Below are 22,221 nucleotides of genomic sequence, written 5' to 3'. Positions count from 1 at the left end.
TTTGGGGATTTTCAGTACCTGTACCAAATGCATCTAATAGAATATAGTATTAGTTAAGGTTTATTGTGATATAATCACCATGCTTAAAATATATGGTTTGATTTGATTTGACTAGGTTTTTTCAATTGTACTCATGTGAACAGTTGATCAATAATATGAAGATAGGTACCAGCTATACGTACAAGGGCGAAGCTTGTATTGTGGCTCGGGTGGCTCTCGCCATCCCCTTTTTTTGCTCTGTAGTGTAAATTTATGTGTTTTCGTCCAAAAATTTTTATATGTAGTGTAAATTTACTCATTTTGTCCGAAAATCTTGAGTCCGGCCACCCCGGTTTATGAATTAATATATATATATATATATATATATATATATATATATATATATATATATATGTATAGAGTCCGACCTCCCTGGCTTTTTCATCCAAGCTTCGCCACTATATACATACACACAATCTGACATCTAATCCCACATGGTTTCGAATGGCCATCCGGAGAGAGGTCGGAGGGCCGTTTTTAGTTTTTACCGCAAAAATTTCAAAGTTTGACCGTGAACGGCCATCCAGATATTGGCTGAATGACCGTTATGATCAGTAATTTTCAAAGTTTGACTTTTTTGATCAAAAGTCAAAGCTACCGTGTCTGAGTGTTTTGTGAATGCCTGCTTTGTGATGTAGAATCAGATGGAGGTGGTGCAGTTATAACATTACCCTATTAATTTCATATTGTTTCTTATTATGCTATATGGTATGGAGATAATATAGTAATTGTTTGTTGCTATGTAATTAACCATAGTTAATAGATCAAGATCTGATTTAACTAGTTTCGCTTTGCAAATTGAAATTATCTCACACTTTTTGGAGGAAAATAATTTTTTCATGATTTCATACCATTCTTTTTTAAAATGTATTTAGAAACTAAAAATCTGAGTACCATTTTGATGCAGGATTTTGGTCACAGTGTTATGTGGAAGACAGTTTACTAACGAAGAAGATTTAGACCGACTTTAAAGGTGCATTATTTTAAAACACAATATTAATGGGCACGAACGTAAACTATCACAATGATCACAACCCTAATGACATGACACAAGGGTTCTACCACAAGCTCTATGATGACATGTCAATGGACAGTTTCAGTAGTTTACAAATGAGCAACAACGGATTCGGGTCAACCGCAATGTCAGTAGTCACCAGCAGTGTGGGCTCAAACGACTCATACGGTTCCAAAACTCTGATGCTAAAGCACCATGGCTCGAACCGTATGGACCATGTGGTCCCCACTTACACGGCCTACCATAGTCATAACAATAAAGGGCGAGTCTCGCAAGGGTTAAGTGATGATGCATTGGCTCAAGCTTTGTTAGACACTTGTTATGTTCCGAAAGGGCTGCAAGGTTATGAAGAATGGACCATTGACCTTGAGAAACTTAACATGGGGCCCGCGTTCGCGCAAGGCGCGTTTGGGAAGCTTTATAAAGGTAGTTATAATGGTGAAGATGTTGCTATAAAGTTGTTGGAACAACCAGAAGATAATATTGAAAAGGCTAATTTAATGGGCCAACAATTTCAACAAGAAGTTAAGATGCTTGCAAGATTAAAGCATAAGAATATTGTTTGGTTTATTGGCGCGTGCTATAAACCGAAGGTGTGGTGTATTGTGACTGAGTATGCGAAAGGGGGCTCGGTTAGAAGCTTTTTGAATAAGAGAAGAAAGAAAAATTTGGTGCCTTTGAAGGTGGCGGTTAAACAGGCGTTGGATGTTGCTAAGGGGATGGAATATGTTCATGGGTTTGGGTTTATTCATCGGGATTTGAAGTCGGATAATCTTTTGATATCGGCTGATAGGTCCATTAAGATTGCTGATTTTGGTGTGGCTCGGATTGAAGTGCAGAACGAGGGAATGACACCCGAGATGGGAACGTATCGGTGGATGGCCCCGTAAGTTTACTTAACGTATTATTATTATATTAAAGTTGCTGAGCCGAGCTTAAGCTTGACTCGTTTAAATTTCAGAAGGCTTGAGCTTGACCTTGGCTCATTTAGATTTGTATTTCTAAAGCTTGAGGTCAGCTTGTTAGTAGTTTTTCTGGCTCGAGCTCGAGCTCGGATCATTTATTATTTATTAGTTATAACTATTTTATTTATATATTTTTTTAATTATCTACATACATTTTTATGATTATAATTTTTATATATTATATGATATATTATTTAATTATTTTTGTTATATGTTTATATATAGTAATTATTATTATATAAATATATGAAGTAAAAATTATATAAATGAAAAGCTCTTTAAGGCTTGCGAGCCAGCTCGAGCTCGATATGTGAAGCCTGGGTTCGAGCTTTTTTAATTGTTAACGAACGAATATCGAGTAGCTCACGAGCGGCTCAAATCATTTGCGAGGCACAAGTTGGGCAATTGATCGATTGGGTGGGTTCAGTGGGTTGGATAACAATTAATAGTCTAAAAGGTTTGGTTTAACTGGGTAGGAAAACAATAATACAATGTTATTGCAAGTAATTTAAATTTTTTAATGATTTTTTTTTTATTGTTGGGCTACTTTTAACCTGTTTGACTCCTTCCCGGTTTAGCTAAGGTTTTTAATATAACTTAAGAAACAAATTGGCCTGCTTATAAAGTAGAAATGTTGTTATATTGATAAAAGGGAAACCCAACCCGTTTTGACCATTGACCCATATGACACATCCATCAAGAAACAACTCATTTGACCCATGACCCATTTGACTTATCGTTCGAAAAACAACTCATTTGACTCATGACCCATTTGACATGTCTTTCGAAAAACAACTCATTTGACCCATAACCCATTTGACATGCCTTACAAATAACAACGCGTTTGACCGATATGACACATCTTATGAAAAACAACTCAGTTGACCCATGAGCCAGGACCCATTTGACAATCCTTCTAGAAAGCTTATTTGATCCATTTGACATGTCTCTTATGAAACAAGTCATTTTACCCATTTTGACCCATTGACCCATTTGGCATGTCTTTCAATACACATCCCATTTGGCCCGTGACCCATTTGACGCATCCTTCAAGAAACAACTAATTTTGACCCATTTGACACGCCCTTTAAGAAACAACTCGTTTGATCTATGACCCATTTCTTATTAACATATTTTGATTATTTCTCGCAGGGAGATGATTCAGCACCGGCCCTACACACAGAAAGTAGACGTTTACAGCTTCGGGATCGTATTATGGGAACTGATCACAGGCACGCTACCATACCAGAATCTAACCGATTTGCAGGCTGCATTTGCTGTGGTCAACAAGGGTCTTCGCCCAACCGTCCCAAATGACTGCCTTCCAATTCTCAGGGAAATAATGACCCGTTGCTGGGACGTGGACCCCACTGTCAGACCGACATTGAGTCAAGTTGTCAAAATGCTAGAAAAGGCTGAAACCGAGATCTTGACCACGGTTAGGAGTGCCCGGTTCAGAAGCTGCTGTGGGACTCGACCCATGACTATTGACTGATGTGCGTGAAGAACCAATATCCAGACATTTTTATAGAGTGGTGGTTTTATATGTAATTGTAATATAGTTTTTTACTACAAATAAATTGGTATACAGAAAAGAATTATAATGTGGTATGAATTGTTTGTTTTGTTGGATCTATGAAGTGTACCTTTTGTTTCTGTTTTATGGGTATTGCAAAATTACCAGAAGAAAGCATTGTTTTCATCACTAGACCGGTCATTGAACCAGACGCTTTACTGGCATACTAGTTGAACCAGCTTAAAAAACCGGATAAGTAATAAATAATTTAAAAGTTTAAACATAAATACATAACTAGTTTAAAACAAAATTCGAACCAGGCGTCTTACTGGTTCATTGGTTGGAATGCATAGACCGGTCAAACCGACCGGATGACGTCATACATATACATAGTTTAAAAATGTAGATACGTAACCAGTTTAAACAAAAATATGGAAATATTTTTATTTTTGTATAATTGTAAAAAACTAGCAGAATTACCCGCGCGTTGTGGCGGGAATTCGGTCAGTATTGACTCGGTTCAGTTCATTATGACATTATCAACATTCATATAGCAAACCTTGATGTACTGGGACTCTATGTACTATACTATCTGAATTTCTTTATCAAATAGTTTCAATTAACCGGAAGATGAAACAATAGTAATAACGGTAATATTACGTTTACATACGACATTTATATTTGAGCATATGCAACAAATAAATATTAATTTCTCATGGAAAAGATACAACTGATTTTAACCATTTTTTTTATTTCATAAATTTTTATCCCATAGATGATGTAAGTGATCAGGTTGTTGTTTCCGACATTGGGGTGGGTGGATATCACGATGTATTTATAGGTTTGTGATCGAGTGGTAGCTGTTAACGGTTGCATTCCAACACATTGACGACATAAACGATCATATCATATAACCAAAAACAAAAGCATATCAATGCAACGATCTTTAATAAAAATTTAGTTTAACAAATAGTCCGTCAAAGTGGCCTTAAACATTCACCCCGGCAAAGGATTTAAAAGAAGTCTCCATCACGGCATAACCTGCTGGCGGCGGGGAACCGATATGGTCCAGTGTCTTATAACGTTTCGGTGCTATTCAACACCCAAAGTGGGCATATGCCAGATTTCCCATCACTGGGCGTCAGGATGTTTGGCGATTGTTTTTGCGACGGGGGCGGCAACGGAGGCGGTGCCAAAGATACCATTTGTTATGGAGGGATGTGATGGTGTATTTATAGGTTTGGGATGGCGGCGGTTGCTCTTGACGGTTAAATGGTAGTTATTGAAGAAAGGAGAAACGACACAACTGTTGATTGATTGTTTGGTTTTCTAAACGATCGGGGTGTTGAAAAGGGGCCAAATAAATTGACCCTTCATGAAAAGGTTTGTTGATCCTTCTATTCTAATATGCATAGTTGCCGAGTGCCACCGCACGCGGGGGAGTATGCCAGATATTTCCTTGCGGGATGTAAATTCGTGGATGTTTGACAAATGCTTTGGCAATGGGCAGTCGGTGGCGGTGCAGAAGATCGATGATGCCATGAACATCTGGTTGTGAGCCCCTTCTTTGTTACGATTGATGTATTATAAGTATAACAATATCGATAGTTGGGGCGAGTATTATGGAGGGAAGTGATGTGTATTTATAGGTTAGGGATCATGGCGGTTGGTGACGGTTAAAAAAAGAAAAGATACAAAAGTTATATATTGGTGTAACTGTAATATATCCATAGCCAATTAGAATGAAATAATTCATACTGATTTATTATATATAATATATGTGATACTTGATTTATGTTTGGTTTAATTATATGCTACATGGGAGGTAAACAAATAATGTAGGTTTTCTTTATTTATAAAAAGATTGGAAAATAGTTTGCTACCAATTCTAAATGTAGTAGAGATGATATATAAAGCTTTAAATAAATAAAATATAAAGTCTGAAGTAGTAAACATATCAGTAAATGAGATTATGAAAGGAGAAAAAAAATAACTTAAATACATTCTGGTTTTAAGAACACTACAATAATCAGATTTTGAGTCCTCATTTAATAAAGTGGTTTGTCACATATCAACCTATTTGATTAAACATTGACACAACAAACCCATCCAAAACTTGTTTTAACCTATTTATAAAAGGCTACAAACCCGTTTAATACATTTACAACTTGTTTACAACCAACCAACCCATTTCTTGTTTAGATAACGTTTTAATTGGCCATACTCAAGTTACATTAATTTAAGTGTGTCCAGGTACGGTTTATATTTGACACAAAAAAATATGAGTTGGGTCGGGTTCAACAATTCAATCGCCAACCCATATCCCTCCTCTATATCTATTTTTCCCTCGAACCGGTTTGACCAGACAAATCCGAGTCACGTCGATTTTATATTTATTAGTTTTAATTCCACAGGTAAAAACATCATTCAATGAACCCAACAACAAAGAATCAAGAAAACTGATGTTAACATTTTGTCAATTACTATGATCAATCATTATACACTTGTTTGGGCAGCAACGCAACCACCACCCTGTCATGTCAACAAACCATTCCAATGCCAACGGAATCAACATACCCCAACAACCTGCCTGTAATCACCACCACCTATCGCTAACAATAAAAAGGGGGTAAAAAAAAACTAAACGGGCCCACCAAAAAGCTAAAACTTGTCATAACTTTAAAAAACCGAATTAGTAACCGCTTCGTTATCCCTCCTTGTGTTCTTCCAACTGGAGTGAGTCAGCAACTTGGTCCGAAAGCCCGTTTATTGAAGCTTCATCGATACCGTTGCTTGTTGAAGACGCGCGCTCTTTGGCTCTTGTTTCTTGAAAAGATTTCTCGCGTTCATCATAAAAAGTAAAATCATCCAAAAGTGATGTACCCGAGTCATGTTCGTTAAAGATTTTCAACATTGCATTGCCCTCTTCAAGATTCACCTACACCAAAAGAATAAGGGTTGACCCATAAACACTTTTTACTTATCAATAGGTTTATTTGGGTTATGCCAAACGAGTGAAAATACCCGACCCGTTTTAACTTTTAACCCATACTGTGTCTTAAAATCACCCGCCTTGGCCCGTTATCCAACATGTCCATGTTGCATAATTTGATTACATATCAAAAAGCTTGTGGCTTGTGAGTCTTGCTCGAAATCAGATCATTAAAAAACAAGCCGAGCTCAAGCCAAGGTAAGCTTGCTTGTTGGCTCGCTCGTTTATGTTAAACACAAATTTCAATACTTACAAGTTATAACAAAATTCCATTTATAAGTGAGCCCATATTATATTATCTATGAGCCAACTTAAGACCACAATAATAATTTGATATTATTTTTTAATTGAAATATATAAAAAAATAAATATCTTAATTTTAATTTAAATGAATTGTGGCTCATCGAGGCTTCAAGCCCAAGTTAAAGCTGGCTCGGCTCGTTAAGCAGACTTTCGACCTGTTTGACCCATTTCAACTCTTTTGAACCATCTAACTTTTAGCTAAATTTACTCATGTGACCCGTTTGAGATACAATACAACCAAACCAATCCGTTCATGAAACAAGTCAAAGTTGTGATATCTTGTTTAAACAATAATACCTCTTGTGAGTCTCGGCTATGAGTTACGGGCTTGTTTTCATTGTTTTCAAGAAGGATATGGCGAAACCGACTGTTAGGAACATCTTTAATGATGTGCCACTTTACACGAAATTGGCCACTCCACCTATCTAACTGCCAGTAATCTGCATCATTTTCAAAATCCACGGGCCCGATCATTTCAGCAACTCCACAAAACTGTCCACTTGCATTTACCTACAAAAAAATCAAAACGATCAAACGGGCCAATCATAAAAGTTATGTAGGGATTGATTCAGGCTATGTTTCATCTATAAGGGGTCAAGTGAGTCAAATGGGCTGAGGTCCATTTAACCCGACCCGTTTGACCAGGCCCAAATTGCCACCTCTAACAAGAGATTGTGTAAGTAGAAGGGAAAGACAGTTTGGTTTTATGGTTTTTAAATAGACGATATTTCTGTTTGGTTTCATTGCTATCAGCCCAAAAAGAGAGAAAAAAACAAACTGATCTGAACCAAAAACACTGATTTTAAGTAGTTTATAAGAAATTAATAAACGGCGTAGCCCAAAAATTTTAGCCCTTAATCTTGGGCCTTTTTATTCAGCCCATAAATTTCAAGCCCAAGTGATAAAACCGGAAAAACAAACACCAAACTGAACCAATTGTGAAAACTGAAAACAAAATGATCCAAAACCAAACAGTTTTCAGAAACTCAGAAAACCAATTTTCGGTTTTTGGTTCTGTTTGAGACCAAAATTTACCTAAACCGACCCATGCACACCCTTATCTCTAGCAGGTCAAAAAAGTAAAAGAAAAGGAAACTGGTTAAGTGGGTCAAACAGACTGAGGTCAAACTAATCCGACCCGTTTGACCCGGTCCAATTTCCCACCTCTCAAGAGTGTTAATATAAATAGCATACCGAAAAGAGAAGAAAAACTGGGCATGTATCATCTTTTTTAGCTTCTTGATAAGCCGCATCGAGTTTTCGGTTTCCAAGAGCGGTGCTGGCCCACACACTATACTTGATACTTTTATGAACATTATCTTCACTAAAAGATTTTATTACAAAAAATTTCGCCTTTTCATATGTCGTTTTGAAATCGGGCTGGTTGTAAAGGTCAGTATAGCTTGATGTACGGTCAGCTGAATTACTTCCTTTCGGCTTTAATGCCCTTGGTCCACGATTGGTCACAGCATGTGACTCACCGGTTAAGCTGACAGGGTCCTGATTAAGTTTGGCTTCTTTGTCAAGCCCATGATTGTACTGTGTCTGCTCATACGGGCCGAGTATACCAACTGGTGTAGATTGATTCAAACCAGATTCACCAGGCACGTTATAGTATCCATAACCATTATTGACAGGATAATGCATATAGGCCCAATACATGTTCTCACCAACACCCTCTTGACCCGTGCCTACTGATGTGGCGTACCCATTTGAGGAAATGGGCTGGGATAATAAGATGGAGATAGTGGACTTGCTGTGAATAAAGTTGACCGTCTATCATTACAGGTGAATACGGGCTGTATGCCACTTGCGGGTCAAACCCATATGCGGGATGAAACAAAAGTGAAGAACTGTCAGTGTAGATCGGAGGCATAATTTGCATGTTGTTAGCCCAGTTAATCGAGCCATCATTATAACCTGATAACATATCAAAACAGGTCAATTAAAGTCTTCGTTTAAAGATTTAGATTGTTAATGTAATAATATTGTTTATGACATCATAATTAGCCCGCTAACGATTTATGTTATTAAGAACAAACAACAAAGTGTTTGCAGGTCAACCCAACCCAACCCGATCCGTATCAACACGTACCATTTTAGACTGTACATATTAAGAAAAATGGGTAAAAAGTAATCATGGGTCAACAAAGTGTTTCACGAACCTGTTAGCCACCCACCCACCTTTTGACAAAATCCATCAAATTATAAATTTGTTTATTTGGATTTTGATTTATCTCAAAAGGTTAAATGAATCTGATAAATCCAAATAACTAATACGTCAACAAGTCAAACTGGTGGTCAAACAGGTCAACTAAGGTCTTTATTCAAAGATTTACCTCATTAGTGTAACAAAACTGTATGTAACTTTAACAAAAACATTACTTACTTATTATGACCTTTAAAAACCCACAAAAAAGTGTTTCTGGGTCAACCCAACCCGTTCAGACTCGTACCAAAAACCGACCCAAATTTTATAAGAATAAAACAGGCAAAAAAAAAAATGTTATGAGTCAACCCAGCCTAATAACCGACCCATTTAAACCCAAACCCGTTAACCCACCGCCCCATTACCAAAACCCATCTTCCAAATATTACCTCCATAGTAGTACGTTTGATCTGAATTCACAGGGGTCTGAGATCGACTCGCATTCTGGGCTTCCGTCTGATCCGAAACAACGGTTTCATCTTTCGGTGATTCCGCTAAAAAAATACAATTTCAAGAACCAAGATCTGAATAAACTACAAACCCACATTTCAATCCAATTTCAAAATGCAACCCAAATCACCCTCACCCCCAAATCACACAAACAAACCCTAATTCCTAAATCATGCAAATACTCACAATAAACCAAAATTACAAACAAACCCACATCCCAAAACACTCGAATCAACATTATCAAACAAAAAAGCATGAACCCAGATCAAAATTTAACACCCAAATCTCAAAACCCAAGAACAAAACCCTAATTGGTTAATAAACTACTTACGATGTGAAATTAAAGACGAATTCGAAGCAGAAGAACTTCGATCTTGTCCTTGTCGCTGTGATTCCTCCATAACTTGTTCGAATTGATTCAAATCAAATCAAGAAACTTTTTTGCCCGTTTTTAAAAACCCTAAAAACCCAGATCAAAATTGACGGTTTGAACTCAAACCCGGATCCAAATATCAACCGAGATCATGAATAAAGTGATGGAATTGACAAAAGAAGCAAGAATTTGAAAAGGGTTTTTGAGTGTCAGATGAATTTACATATGTATTGGTGTATGTGAAGTCAAGAAATTAAGAAAGTTGAAAGAAATAAGAAATAAATGAGAAAGAAAGGAATCTGGGTTTTCCAGAACGGAAATGACTAAATCCATGTAAAGTACAAGTTGTTATGATGCTTGTACAAGTGCTAATGCGGTTGGAGTTTGGATTGTGTGATTTAGTTTTAAAGTGAATAATATTATTACACGGGGAATTTTGGGAGAAATAAAAATTGGGTTTTGGGTATCACTCGCGTTGGTGGTGCGTGGGTTTTAGTGGTTGGTTTAGAGAGTGGGGTTCATGAATGGGAAGGAGTGTGGGCGGGTGAAAAAGAGTCAGCGTACTACAGTGTGTTTCTTTGCCGTCAAAGATATTTACCCTTCTGGTTTTTACCAGGATTTTCAAAAAAATATTAACCTAGATAACCAGGAGTGCACGTGTTTAACTTTCGGTTAAAAGAATTGTATAATAAACCTAAATAACCTGTTAAGGTCAAATATATTGAAATTGAAACATTAAATAAAGGTTAAGTAACTTAAAAAAAATAAAATTTATATCGATGACTTGATTGAAACAAATCTGAAACTTGGTTACTATTTTATAAATGAATCAATTTATTAGACCAATTAGAAATTTAAAATCTAGTTGTTCTCTTGTATATAATTTATATCATCATATGCATAAATGTAATAAACATATATAAGAAGAGTTGTTTCAAAAATCTTATTATAATCTAGGTCGAACTATTGATAGAGATTGTTAAGGACACTGATAGAAACTAGGGTTTATACTCAAACAAAAGGTACGACGACTGAATTAAAAGCCCCAATTCTAGAAGGGAAGGTCTCCAATTACAAGTAGAAACTGAGATAACAAAAACATAAAAATTGACTAACAAAAGCGAAGCGTACAATTAAAACTATTGCAAGCAGTCATTTGCTGGAACTGCTTGCAAAACTACCCACGTATTTATCTAAAGGATTTAGGCGGGACCCAAATATAACTTGAATCTGCTCCATGACTGCTTCTGGGTTGACCCGTTTTCCTTTGCGAGTATAAACCCTAACTGGGTTTGTATCACTACTACCCACCTGGAAAGATGACTTGGCCTCAAGTCGAAACGCAGGGAACTGCTCGGCAAGTAAATCATAATTTTCCCAGGTGGCCTCTTCAGCAGGTCGGTGACACCAAGAAACCAGTACCTCCAGTATTAACTGCCCAGCTTCCTTAATCCATCGATGATTGAGCACAGAACTAGGTTGCAAGTCAATCTCCCAGTCATTGGTGATTGGTAAAGGGGCAATTGTGTCACCAGTGAGTTGACCATGTGCAGGTTTGAGCATGGAAACGTGAAAAATCGAATGTATACGAGTATCAGGTGGTAACTCCAGCTTATATGCAACTGCCGTTTGATGCGATAAGGACCAAAAAATCAAGGAGAAAACTTCTCAAAATGCCATTTTGCCAAAGAATTCTGGTGATATTGCTGGATTTTAAGAAAGACCAGATCGCCCTCTTGAAATGACAAATCACGCCGCTTAGTATTCGCATAGGCCTGCATACAATCTTGGGCTTTTTGCAAGTTACCACGAAGCAGTTTTAAAATATCATCTCTGTCAATTAACTGCTGTTCTAAATCTGCATTCATGGTCTCCCCGACTGCATAAGGAACTAGGAGAGGATGATCACGCCCATAAACAGCCCGAAACGGAGTATTACCCGCCGTTGTGTGATAACCTTTGTTAACCTCATGAGCGAAGCAACGAAGGTATGCTTCTAAACAGCGATTCAACACTTCTGTTTGACCATCCGTTTGTGGATGGTAGCTGGTACTCATTTTTAGTTTAGTCTGGCTCAACCGAAACAACTCTTGCTAAATTTGATAAGGAAAATTACGTCCCGGTTTGACACAATTGAGCATGGAAAGCCGCGTAAATGAACAATGCCTTTACAAAACATGGCAGCTACCGCCTTAGCTGTGAACGGGCGAATAAGGGGAATAAAGTGGGAATATTTGCTCAAACGATCCACTACCACCAGAATGGTATTGTGAAAACATTATACAAACGTTTACGAGCTAGGAATCTAGTCGCAAACCAATACGCTAAGGTCGTGTTCATACATTAATACGTTAATCAATACAATATGGAGGATGAAGATACATTAAGGAGATCTAGGGAGAATCCAGCATGGTAACGGTACATAGACATAAATATGGCACAGATCTCTATGCAATAACTCTATGGAAGGCCTATTTATAGGCTAGACACATTCGTTAGAGCTCATTCGTTAACATCACTAACGAATGAGACTTCCCTATAACGAATGGCCCCCCATTCGCTAAACACCCTTAGCGAATGGGTATACCTTAATGGATAAGCCTCCATTCGTTACACTGTAGTAACGAATGAGCTCATACATTAACGAATAGCCCTAGTCTTTAACGAATGAGGCACATTCGCTAAACATCCTTAGCGAATGTGCCTTTATACATTAATATAAAGACTAAACTACCCCTAGTCTATTCGAACAGCTGCGGACACAAAATCCGTGCACTTACAGACTCCCCCTTGTCCGTAGCTGTCAAATGCTTTCTAATACTTTAGCATCCAATACTTTAGCGTCGAATACTTTAGTCTTCAATACTTTAGCGTTGAATACTCTAGCAACCAATACGTTAACGTAGAATACGTTAACTACCAATACGTTAAAGTCGAATACTTTAACCGTGAATACTTTAACTGCATATCATCAGCCGTACAACCAACCTCCTCCTTGGCTGATGATTCTCGGGCTTGTGCAAGCAGATAAAATATAACTCTTTGTAAGCAAACCAATCAACTTGTAGCTACTCGTATCAGATCTCCCCCTCAAATAAGCATCTCCAGGTGATCATTCCGATCATTCAATTGGCATATGATATGGTTCAATCAAACGAATCAATGAGCAACAAATTATCGGTTACCTGTCACACTGGTAAAGCAAAAACGTCTTTACGTTTAACCTCGTCACACATCTTCATGAACAACCCAATCATTCCGCATCTTTCACTTTGGTCTTCACTTGCTCGATAACGTCTATCCCAAAATATAACTCTTTGAAGCTCTTCGGCAACCAATACGCTTGGATGCACTACTGCTTTGGGCATATGATTCAGAGTTCCAACCTTCGTTAATCAACATTGAACAATCACATTCTTCAATCAGATGACAGGACTCGTATATTCCTCAACAAGATCAACCCATTCAAGAATTGTCCCCCTCAACAGAAGTAATCCGCCGAATACTCGTAGCCAACATTGTCAGGATCAAAGTCCCTCAGAAAGAAGTAATCGGACAGACACTCGTATCCCACATAGTCAGGTTTCAATCTCGAACAAATCAATCAACAATCGAAGAACAAACACAGTCTTGAACTCGGTCAAACATAGCTTTGCAAACGCGAATTACCACCCGAAATGCAGCAATTTTTCAAGAAATCCTTGCAAACATAGAAAGATACCAATCGAATAAGCTCTTTGAAGTTTTTATCTCCCCCTTTTCTTGATAAATTAGGCAAGGTCTTGAACATATCTACGAAAATCTTCAATAAATGTCTCATTAACTTAATCGGTTACTCCCCCTCGGCCCCTCGATATGCATGAAAAGTCGGACGGAAAATATGTCATCAAAATTTGCCAGAAGAGTATCCCGCATATTTAAAATATCCCCGAAAAATTTCGTTTAAGAAAATTTTTCGAAAATACTCTTTTTTTTATGTCACACCCTCAAAATCCACTAACGGAGTTTTACCGTCAGAGGGTGTGAACTGGCAGGATCGGAATCATTAGTTATAACCAAACCAAAGAAAAACGTTTAAATGAAAGTAAGTGCGGAAGCGTAAAACCTTAATTCAAAAGTTGCGTCACGCAGCACGACTTAAAACCAAATGTAACTGTTAAAATTAAGTTTGCAGAATAAAAGTGTTTTCATTAATGCATGCTCCTAAACCGCGCGCCCGCCTCGGCTACCTGAGAATAACATACTAAAAGTGTCAACACAAGGTTGGTGAGTTCACAAGTAAAATAAGATAAATCGTTTAGCGTTTTGCGTAACCTCGTTACGACGTTTAAATGTTGCGTAACCCCGTTATGACGTTTGAGTGTGTTACCACGTTACAGCGTTTGAGTGTGTAACTACGTTACAGCATTTAAGTGTGTAACCACGTTACAGCGTTTAAGTGTTTTGCATTACCAGATAGTGTTATGTCAAATTATATATCGATAGGTAGCTAATCTATACAACAAGTATCGCAAAGTGGTTCGCGACCGAAGCTGACTGTTTATCAAGTGCCCGTCACCAGGTCCTCCAGACCATGGTAAGTGTTAGCCAAAATTTACACCCACTCAACCTCCAGTTGAGCTTAGCGTCGGGTGGGGTTTGTCAAACCCAGTAGTACTACCCAAAAGTGACTCGCTATTCCAAATATTAACCGGTCCGATGTGTGGGACTTCAAATGTTACGTATGCCGCTTAGCCTTTACAAGTGATATATAATTTATAACAAAATCTTTCATATGCGTTTATCTCAGAAAATATGTTTATCGGAGTATGTTATCTCCCCCAAGTGAAAAACGTTTGAAACCAGTTTAAGAGTGGGGTAAGTGAACTCACTGTTTGCGAAGAATATCCGATCTAGATCACCGAGTGATGCGCGTCGTAGAAAACTCTCTAGCGTTCTAAAATAACAAAGAGATTTTCTAAGTATCGGAATGTTTAACGAGTCTCTAGACTCGGCACATAATACCTATGCACGTAACATGTTTCGTGTTTCGTTTGTGACTCGTGTGTGACTTAAACAAGTAAAATTGTGATACGATACATGAGTGAGCAATTACTTTCGTGTCACGTATTAATAACATACTTATTAGCAATTATTCCCGTAGGGGCATTTTGGTCAACAAACAAAGACTAACTAACCATTATTCCCCATAAGGGCAATTTGGTCAATTCATGGCAATCAACTAGCAACTATTCCCCGCAAGGGTATTTTGGTCAAAATACAACAATTATATAAAAACTATCATATTTCATGCATTCCTATACAACTCAGCAGCTAGTTTCGTTATGACAGAATTTCTACTTGAAAGATTGCACTAGTTTACCGATTATAACGTCTCAATTAATTTACCAAAAATTACCACAGGAGCATACATATCTTAGGTTTCCAGAACATCTTTTATCTTATTTTTATTCCATATAGATTGTTCATAATGATCAAAACATTACAGCTAACTTATATCAGTCAGATTCATGCACATCAGAATGTTATTTGCAATTCCCGTTAAACGAAAAATCCAATAAATGCAAGACCACTTGGGTTTGGTTCCTAACTCAGTGAGTCAACCTCCAGAAGTGGAACCAACCCAATTGGTCTCGTAGTTCATGAGATATAACATTTACAACATAACCTAACAGCAGGTCTAACAGCTCAGCTTTGCATCACGTTTTTGTAAAATCATAAAAGTATACTTCCACTTATCCAAAAATTACGAATTTATACTTCATAGAAACTAGACTCAACCTAGTTTACTGCAGTACCCACAATCTCAATCAATTTTCACGTTTACACTTCGTTACAGTCAGTTAAACATCGTATATACGTTCTGTCCAGAATCTGTTCACATCAAAACTCATCATAATAACAATCTATGAACTATCATGCATCCATATAACCCTCTAGACACTATAACTACTATCCATGCATATCAATCACACCATACATACAAGATTAGGGTTTGTGTTTTAATTCAAATCAAGAACAACAATCAATCATGTATCAATATCAATCTAGTTATCAATCTATTATCCAACTAACAAGAATCATAACAATCACATACATACAAGATCGGCCGATTTAGGGTTTTCACACAACCCATCAAACATCAAAATTAAACAACAAAGAGGTAAGAGATGATCAAGTATACCTTCCTAGCACCTAGTTCTTGGATTAATCTCTTGATTTGATGTGTATATGTGTGTGATGGTGGACGGCAGCCGTGGGTCAAGAGAGGGAGAGAGAGCCGATCGGTGGTGTTGTAGGTTTAGAATAATAGGTTAGGGTTTGTTTATTAGTGATATATTTATAAACAAACAAGTTACACTCTAGTCCTTCTACTTTCAAGTGTTGTTTTTCTAGAACATTCTATCCTAACTTGCACATAATCATGACAATAATATAACACATAATCCTAACACATAGTTATCACATCATTAGTGTTTTAGTGTGCTTCGTTTATTCCTCAATCGTTTGCGTTTCGGTGCAAATCCCGAAAGACTACTACACATGTAGTAAGTGTTAAGCGTCATTTAAACCCTAGTTTAAATGTAATGAAGTATGCGTTATAGATTCAACGATCTTAAAGTTTGAATTAACGGAGTTGAGTTAACGAGGTTAACCTGAAATTGACGATTGTCACATTTTACTCCTCATACGTTATCTCGTCCACATTCATTACCCACGAACGAATGACTCACATTTGTTATAACTAACCACACTTCCACATTAGTTAAATCTTGAACGAATAGGAACACATTCGTTACACTCACATTCGTTATGGAACAGACGAATGTCAGAAAAAAAATAACGAATGAGTATTGATAGCGAATGAGTCCATCTTTATAGCGAATACGCACATAACGAATGAAGGTCACAATCGTTAAACCTTTAACGAATCACTCATTCGCTAAACTTCCGTAACGAATGAGTACTTAAGTTAACGAATGAGTCGTTAAACGGTTACGGTAGCCGGAAAACAGAATATCATTGGAAAAACGGTTACAGCCATCGAAAAAACGCAAATCTTCATCCAATCTTCATAATATCATCCCAGATCTTCAACGAATACTCGGAAAGACATTATCAATTTACTGAAATCATCAATTTCTTTCCAAATACACTTAAACTGATGTTAATTTTAATTCTGAAACATCAAAGCTTTAACCATGCCATCCATGGTTGATTCCGATACAACAACCAATTAACCATCAGAATACATTACGAATGCTCGGATTTGCATTAGGAACATGAATCAGTCATCAATTCAATCAATTGTCCACTGATTTGATCATAATCAGATTCAACAGTTCTTTAACCCGATGAACACGAAGAACATAAACTCATACGTATCACGAGCAACCTCCTGCTCTGATACCGATTGTGAAAACGTTATACGAACGTTTACGAGCTAGGAATCTAGTCGCAAATCGATACGCTAAGGTCGTGTTCATACATTAATACATTAATCAATACATTATGGAGGATGAAGATATATTAAGGAGATCTAGGGAGAATCCGGCATGGTAACGGTACATAAACATAAACATGGCACAGATCCCTATGCAATAACACCATGGAAGGCCTATTTATATGCTAGACACATTCGTTAGAGCTCATTCGTTAACATCACTAACGAATGAGACTTCCCTATAACGAATGTCCCCCCATTCGCTAAACATTTTTAGCGAATGGGTATACCTTAACGGATAAGCCTCCATTCGTTACACTGTAGTAACGAATGAGTTCATACATTAACGAATAGCCCTAGTCTTTAACGAATGAGGCCCATTCGCTAAACATCCTTAGCGAATGTGCCTTTATACATTAATATAAAGACTAAACTACCCCTAGTCTATTCGAACAGCCGCAGACACCAAATCCGTGCACTTACAGTGTCCACTCGATTTGACTTTGGCAACCCCACAATAAAATCCAGAGATATGTCCTCCCAAATTTAGTGAGGAATTGGAAGCGGCTGGAGTAACCCAGCTAGTAACAATGTTTCATATTTCTGTTGCTGACATATCAAGCACTATTGGACGAATATACGGACATCGTTTTTCATCTTAGGCCAAAAGTACTGGGACTGGATACGTTTTAGTGTTTTTAAAAATCCCCCATGGCGTGCAGCAGGAGTGGAATGGGAATCACGAAGAATGGTGTTTTTTTTCTAACTCTGAGACATCAGGAATAACCAGGTGCCCTTTGCAAAACAAAGAGCCACTCACAATTGAGAACCCTGGGTAATTCGCTGGAGCAGAGCTGAGTTCACTTATGAGTTTGTTGGTGTATGGGTCTGATCGTAACCCAGCCTGAATAGCAGCAATATCCAAGCAATGGGGATTGACTAAAGTGAGTAAGTTTGCTGATTTGGCATCTGATTAAGGATGTCGAGATAAGGCATCAGCTCCTTTATTTTCCTTCCCTGATCTATAAATAATAGAAAAATTATAGGGCATTAGTTTTAAAAGAAGGCGTTGCTGCTCGGGTGTAGTAATACGTTGTTCCAACAAGAACTTAAGGGTGTAGTGATCTGTTTTGATGAAGAAATGGCGCCCAATAAGTAATGACTCCACTTTTGAACTGCTAAAACAAGGGCTAACAATTCCCGATCATAAGCCGATTTGAGCCTATTAGAAGGTGAGAATCCTTTGCTGAAATAGGCTATCGGGTGGTCGTCTTGAATGAGAATAGCCCCTATCCCCTCAGATGAAGCATCATATTCTACCGTGAATGCCTTGGAGAAATCTGGCAGTTTAAGTACCGGTGTTGACATTAAAGCTTCTTTCAGTTTGTTGAACGCCAATGTAGCCTCTTCAGACTATTGGAAACCATCCTTTTTGGTGAGGAGCGTCAGTGGTCTAGCCAACAACCCGTAATATCGTACAAACCGGTGGTAATAACCGTAAGACCCAAAAAACCTCGAACTTAACGGGCAGTGTTGGGCATTGGCTGTAACACCCCGGCTAAATCGGAAACGCCCGACTGTGACGTACAGATTGTTCAAACACACGTGACACTATTTGGTGACAATAATAACATTAATTCATTTAATAAGCCAAGTAACACAAGTTCAAAAGTAACAGTACAAATTCAAACCAAAACATAATCATAACAATAGTTCTTTTATTTAAATACCCAAAGTAATCTTAGTGTCTTCCAATGCTTCAACCTCTAATCACGGTACCTGTAACATATGTATAAAATATGGTCAGCTATAAATATAGCTGGTGAGTTTCCACAGTTTAAATACATACATAAAAACCATACAATTCATAGACATGTGATAAACGAGCAAGTAAATCCTTTCCAGTTGGTAAAAACCAACATACTTGGGTAATCGCGCAAGTAAGGTCCTTTCCAATTGGTAACAACCAACGTACTTGGATAATGAGTCCCTTTTCCACTCGATACAAATGGACCGGAGTGCAAAGAGGGGAGTATGATCATACTTAATGAGGCTTCCCAACGTGCAAGTAATATTCGTGCAAGTAATACAAGTAACACAAGTCCATATACGAATTGTAGTTTTGTAATAGAAGAAATCAATACTTGAATTTTAATATGGATACATATGCTACCCCAAAACAATAAAACATTAAAAAGAGGTGGTGAAAAACTCACCTTAATGATTGAGGCAAAAAGGGAATAAGTACTTGAAGGCGTTTGAGAATAACCACAAGCGAACACATCACGTAAGCCGAAGCAAGCGATCCGCGCTAACTAAATTGAGTAAAAACAAGACTTAATCGATAATCGTACGGGGTTTATTATTGTAAAACTTGTAATGAGTATTTTATATTATTTTCTATTCTTTGATTATAATATTATTATTTATGTCTTAACGGAAAATCAATTATTAATATGATTTAAGTATTTTAATGGCGAGAAAAAGAAGTTTATACGTTCGAAGAGCTTGAACTATTGCTTATAAGTTAAATTTATATTTATTGTGTTGACGAAACAATTTTTAGAAGTTTAAAGTTTACTTTACGTTTATTAAACGATTTTTAGTAGCGGCTTAGGAAAACGAGAAACTTGGTTTTTAAATGTGAAAAGGTGAGATATATTTTATAGGTAATTTATATAATTTTTATTTAATTTAAAAAGATTTTTATAAATTTATTTTGATTTTAAAAAGATTTAGAATGAATTATTATATAAAATATTTAATTAAATTAAGTATTAAAAAAAATAAGGGGTGACCCGGGGTTTCGAACCCGGGTCTGAGGGTTTCGGGGTCAAGGGTTTAACCAGTTGGACCAGGACATATATTCGTTTAAGCATTGGTTTATACACACACACACACACACTGTTAGATTTTGATGGTTTTAATTAATATTAATAATAATAATAATAAAAAACAGGTTAACAAAAAAAAGAAGAGGGAGGGGGGGGGGTGCATGACCCGGGGTTTCGAACCCGGGTTTGTTTTGTGTTGTGAACATAGGTTAACCAGTTGCTCTGCTAGTCATATTCATTTTTAAATATGGAAACCATTATATATATATATATATATATATATAATAATGAAACTTCATCTATAAGGCTATAACCCTAATTATTCAATTGAGGAATCTGTTCCATGTTTGGTAAATTAAGTTTAGGGTTATTGTTTTGACATTAACATGTATATATCAATCACCTTATAATGTGTTGTTTTGATCGAAACCCGGTTGCTGGAAAATAAAATAGAGAAGTCTCCTAATTACAGAAAATCCGTGTATTAGAGGGGGATTAAGAGGAATGAGCAAGTTGTTTAGGAGCTTAGGCATCTATTTATAATAGTAGGAGGAGCGTGTACGCGGTTATCGCATTAATGGTGAATCCCGTGAAATCTAGCGACGATTACGGGGTGTTTTACGGCAAGGAATCACAATTAATTAGTTGGTTAATGTTTAATATTGACGGAGAATCGTATTTATATATTTAACTCGGGTTAAAATCGCGTTTAAAACGGAGGATTGGGCTACCTTCGGCACCATTTCCGGCGGCCGGAGGTTTGGCCGAAAAGCGTGGGGCGGGTAGGGTTAGTTTATATTAATTAATATATTATATTTTGAATAAGTTACATCCACGTCCCTCAAGTTTGGGGTTTCTAACAATCTGAAAGTTTAATTATAATTTACATAATGGACCTTAAACTTTAAAGTGTTATATTCGAGGTTAACTAATTATAGTTTTGGATATTCACGTGACTAACCCGTAAAGCTCGATTATCGATGAAGTTCGGATTTCATAAACAAATCGAATACAGAAATAAAAGAACAATAGTGAGCATTAAACGTTGTGAAACTTTATTAAATGATAATTAATAATGATAATACATCGAAACGACCCTCCGGTCGGGTTTACAAATACAAATACGAATCGAAAATTGACGAATGTCACAGGATTCCCTATTTTTGAAAATTTCATTCTAAAATTACGCAAAAGACTCCGTATCAAACAAACAGGGATACTTTGTTTTCATTTGGTCTTCCCGTTCCCAAGTAAATTCAGCGCCTCGTTTAGATTCCCGACGAACCTTTACCAAAGGTATACGGCTATGTTTGGTCTCTTTGTCCTGCGGTCCATGATTTCCACCGCTTCTCAACAAAGTGCATAGACTCATCGATGCGCACTTCGTCAAGTGGTATGTGGAGATTTTCCTCTGCTAAACATTTCTTAAGATTCGACACATGAAACGTCGGATGAACATTCGCGAGTTCTTGCGGTAGTTCAAGGGTATAGGCCACGCCACCAACACGATCGAGAATTTTGAAAGGTCCAACATATCGAGGGGACAGCTTACCTTTCTTACCGAAATGAACAACGTCTTTCCAAGGGGATACCTTGAGAAGAACACGTCACCAACATTAAACTCTAGAGGTCGTCTCGGTTATCTGTGTAGCTCTTTTGGCAACTGTAAGCGGCTAAAAGATTTTGTCGAATTTGTGCGATTCGATTAGTGATCTCTTGGACAAGTTCGTGACCGGTGATTTGCGTTTCACCAATCTCATTCCAACAAATAGGAGAACGACACTTACGACCATAGAGTGCTTCAAATGGAGCCATACCGATGCTCTTATGAAAACTATTATTGTAGGAGAACTCAATCAAATGAAGATGAGAATTCCAGTTTCCACCAAATCCAAAACACAAGACCTAAGCATATCCTCAAGTGTTTGAATCGTTTACCCGGATTGCCCATCTGTTTGAGGATGATAGGCGGTGCTAAGGTCCAAATGAGTTCCCAACGTAGTTTGCAAAGATGACCAAAAGTGAGAAGTAAAACGACTATCACGGTCAGAAATAATACGCAAAGGTACACCATGACGACA

The 22,221-nt window shown here is 37.3% G+C and overlaps 2 protein-coding genes and 1 pseudogene across 3 annotated transcripts; 1 reads left to right on the top strand and 2 right to left on the bottom strand.

The window, feature by feature from the left end:
- Nucleotides 1–952: 952 nt before the first annotated feature.
- On the top strand, nucleotides 953–3,558 carry LOC143593713 (serine/threonine-protein kinase STY13-like). The gene is made up of 2 exons (XM_077073260.1): nucleotides 953–1,940; nucleotides 3,172–3,558. The coding sequence occupies exons 1-2, from the start codon at nucleotides 1,039–1,041 to the stop codon at nucleotides 3,512–3,514; spliced, it is 1,245 nt and encodes a 414-aa protein (XP_076929375.1). The 5' UTR covers nucleotides 953–1,038; the 3' UTR covers nucleotides 3,515–3,558.
- A 2,508-nt stretch (nucleotides 3,559–6,066) lies between these two features.
- LOC143593704 (YTH domain-containing protein ECT3 pseudogene) lies at nucleotides 6,067–8,492 on the bottom strand (annotated as a pseudogene). The gene is made up of 3 exons (XR_013146161.1): nucleotides 8,025–8,492; nucleotides 7,128–7,340; nucleotides 6,067–6,473 (listed from the first exon to the last, which is right to left on the bottom strand). The product of XR_013146161.1 is annotated as a YTH domain-containing protein ECT3 pseudogene (transcript).
- A 4-nt stretch (nucleotides 8,493–8,496) lies between these two features.
- On the bottom strand, nucleotides 8,497–9,915 carry LOC143593703 (uncharacterized). The gene is made up of 3 exons (XM_077073255.1): nucleotides 9,821–9,915; nucleotides 9,429–9,533; nucleotides 8,497–8,750 (listed from the first exon to the last, which is right to left on the bottom strand). The coding sequence occupies exons 1-3, from the start codon at nucleotides 9,888–9,890 to the stop codon at nucleotides 8,497–8,499; spliced, it is 429 nt and encodes a 142-aa protein (XP_076929370.1). The 5' UTR covers nucleotides 9,891–9,915.
- Between the last annotated feature and the right edge of the window lie 12,306 nt (nucleotides 9,916–22,221).

Source organism: Bidens hawaiensis, unplaced genomic scaffold, assembly GCF_021521415.1.
Source record: "Bidens hawaiensis isolate Kalapana, Puna unplaced genomic scaffold, B.hawaiensis_p1.1 tig00042544_1, whole genome shotgun sequence".
Classification (NCBI taxonomy): domain Eukaryota; kingdom Viridiplantae; phylum Streptophyta; class Magnoliopsida; order Asterales; family Asteraceae; genus Bidens; species Bidens hawaiensis.
Note: the sequence above shows the minus strand (reverse complement) of the source record. Positions and strands in the feature narration are given on the sequence as shown.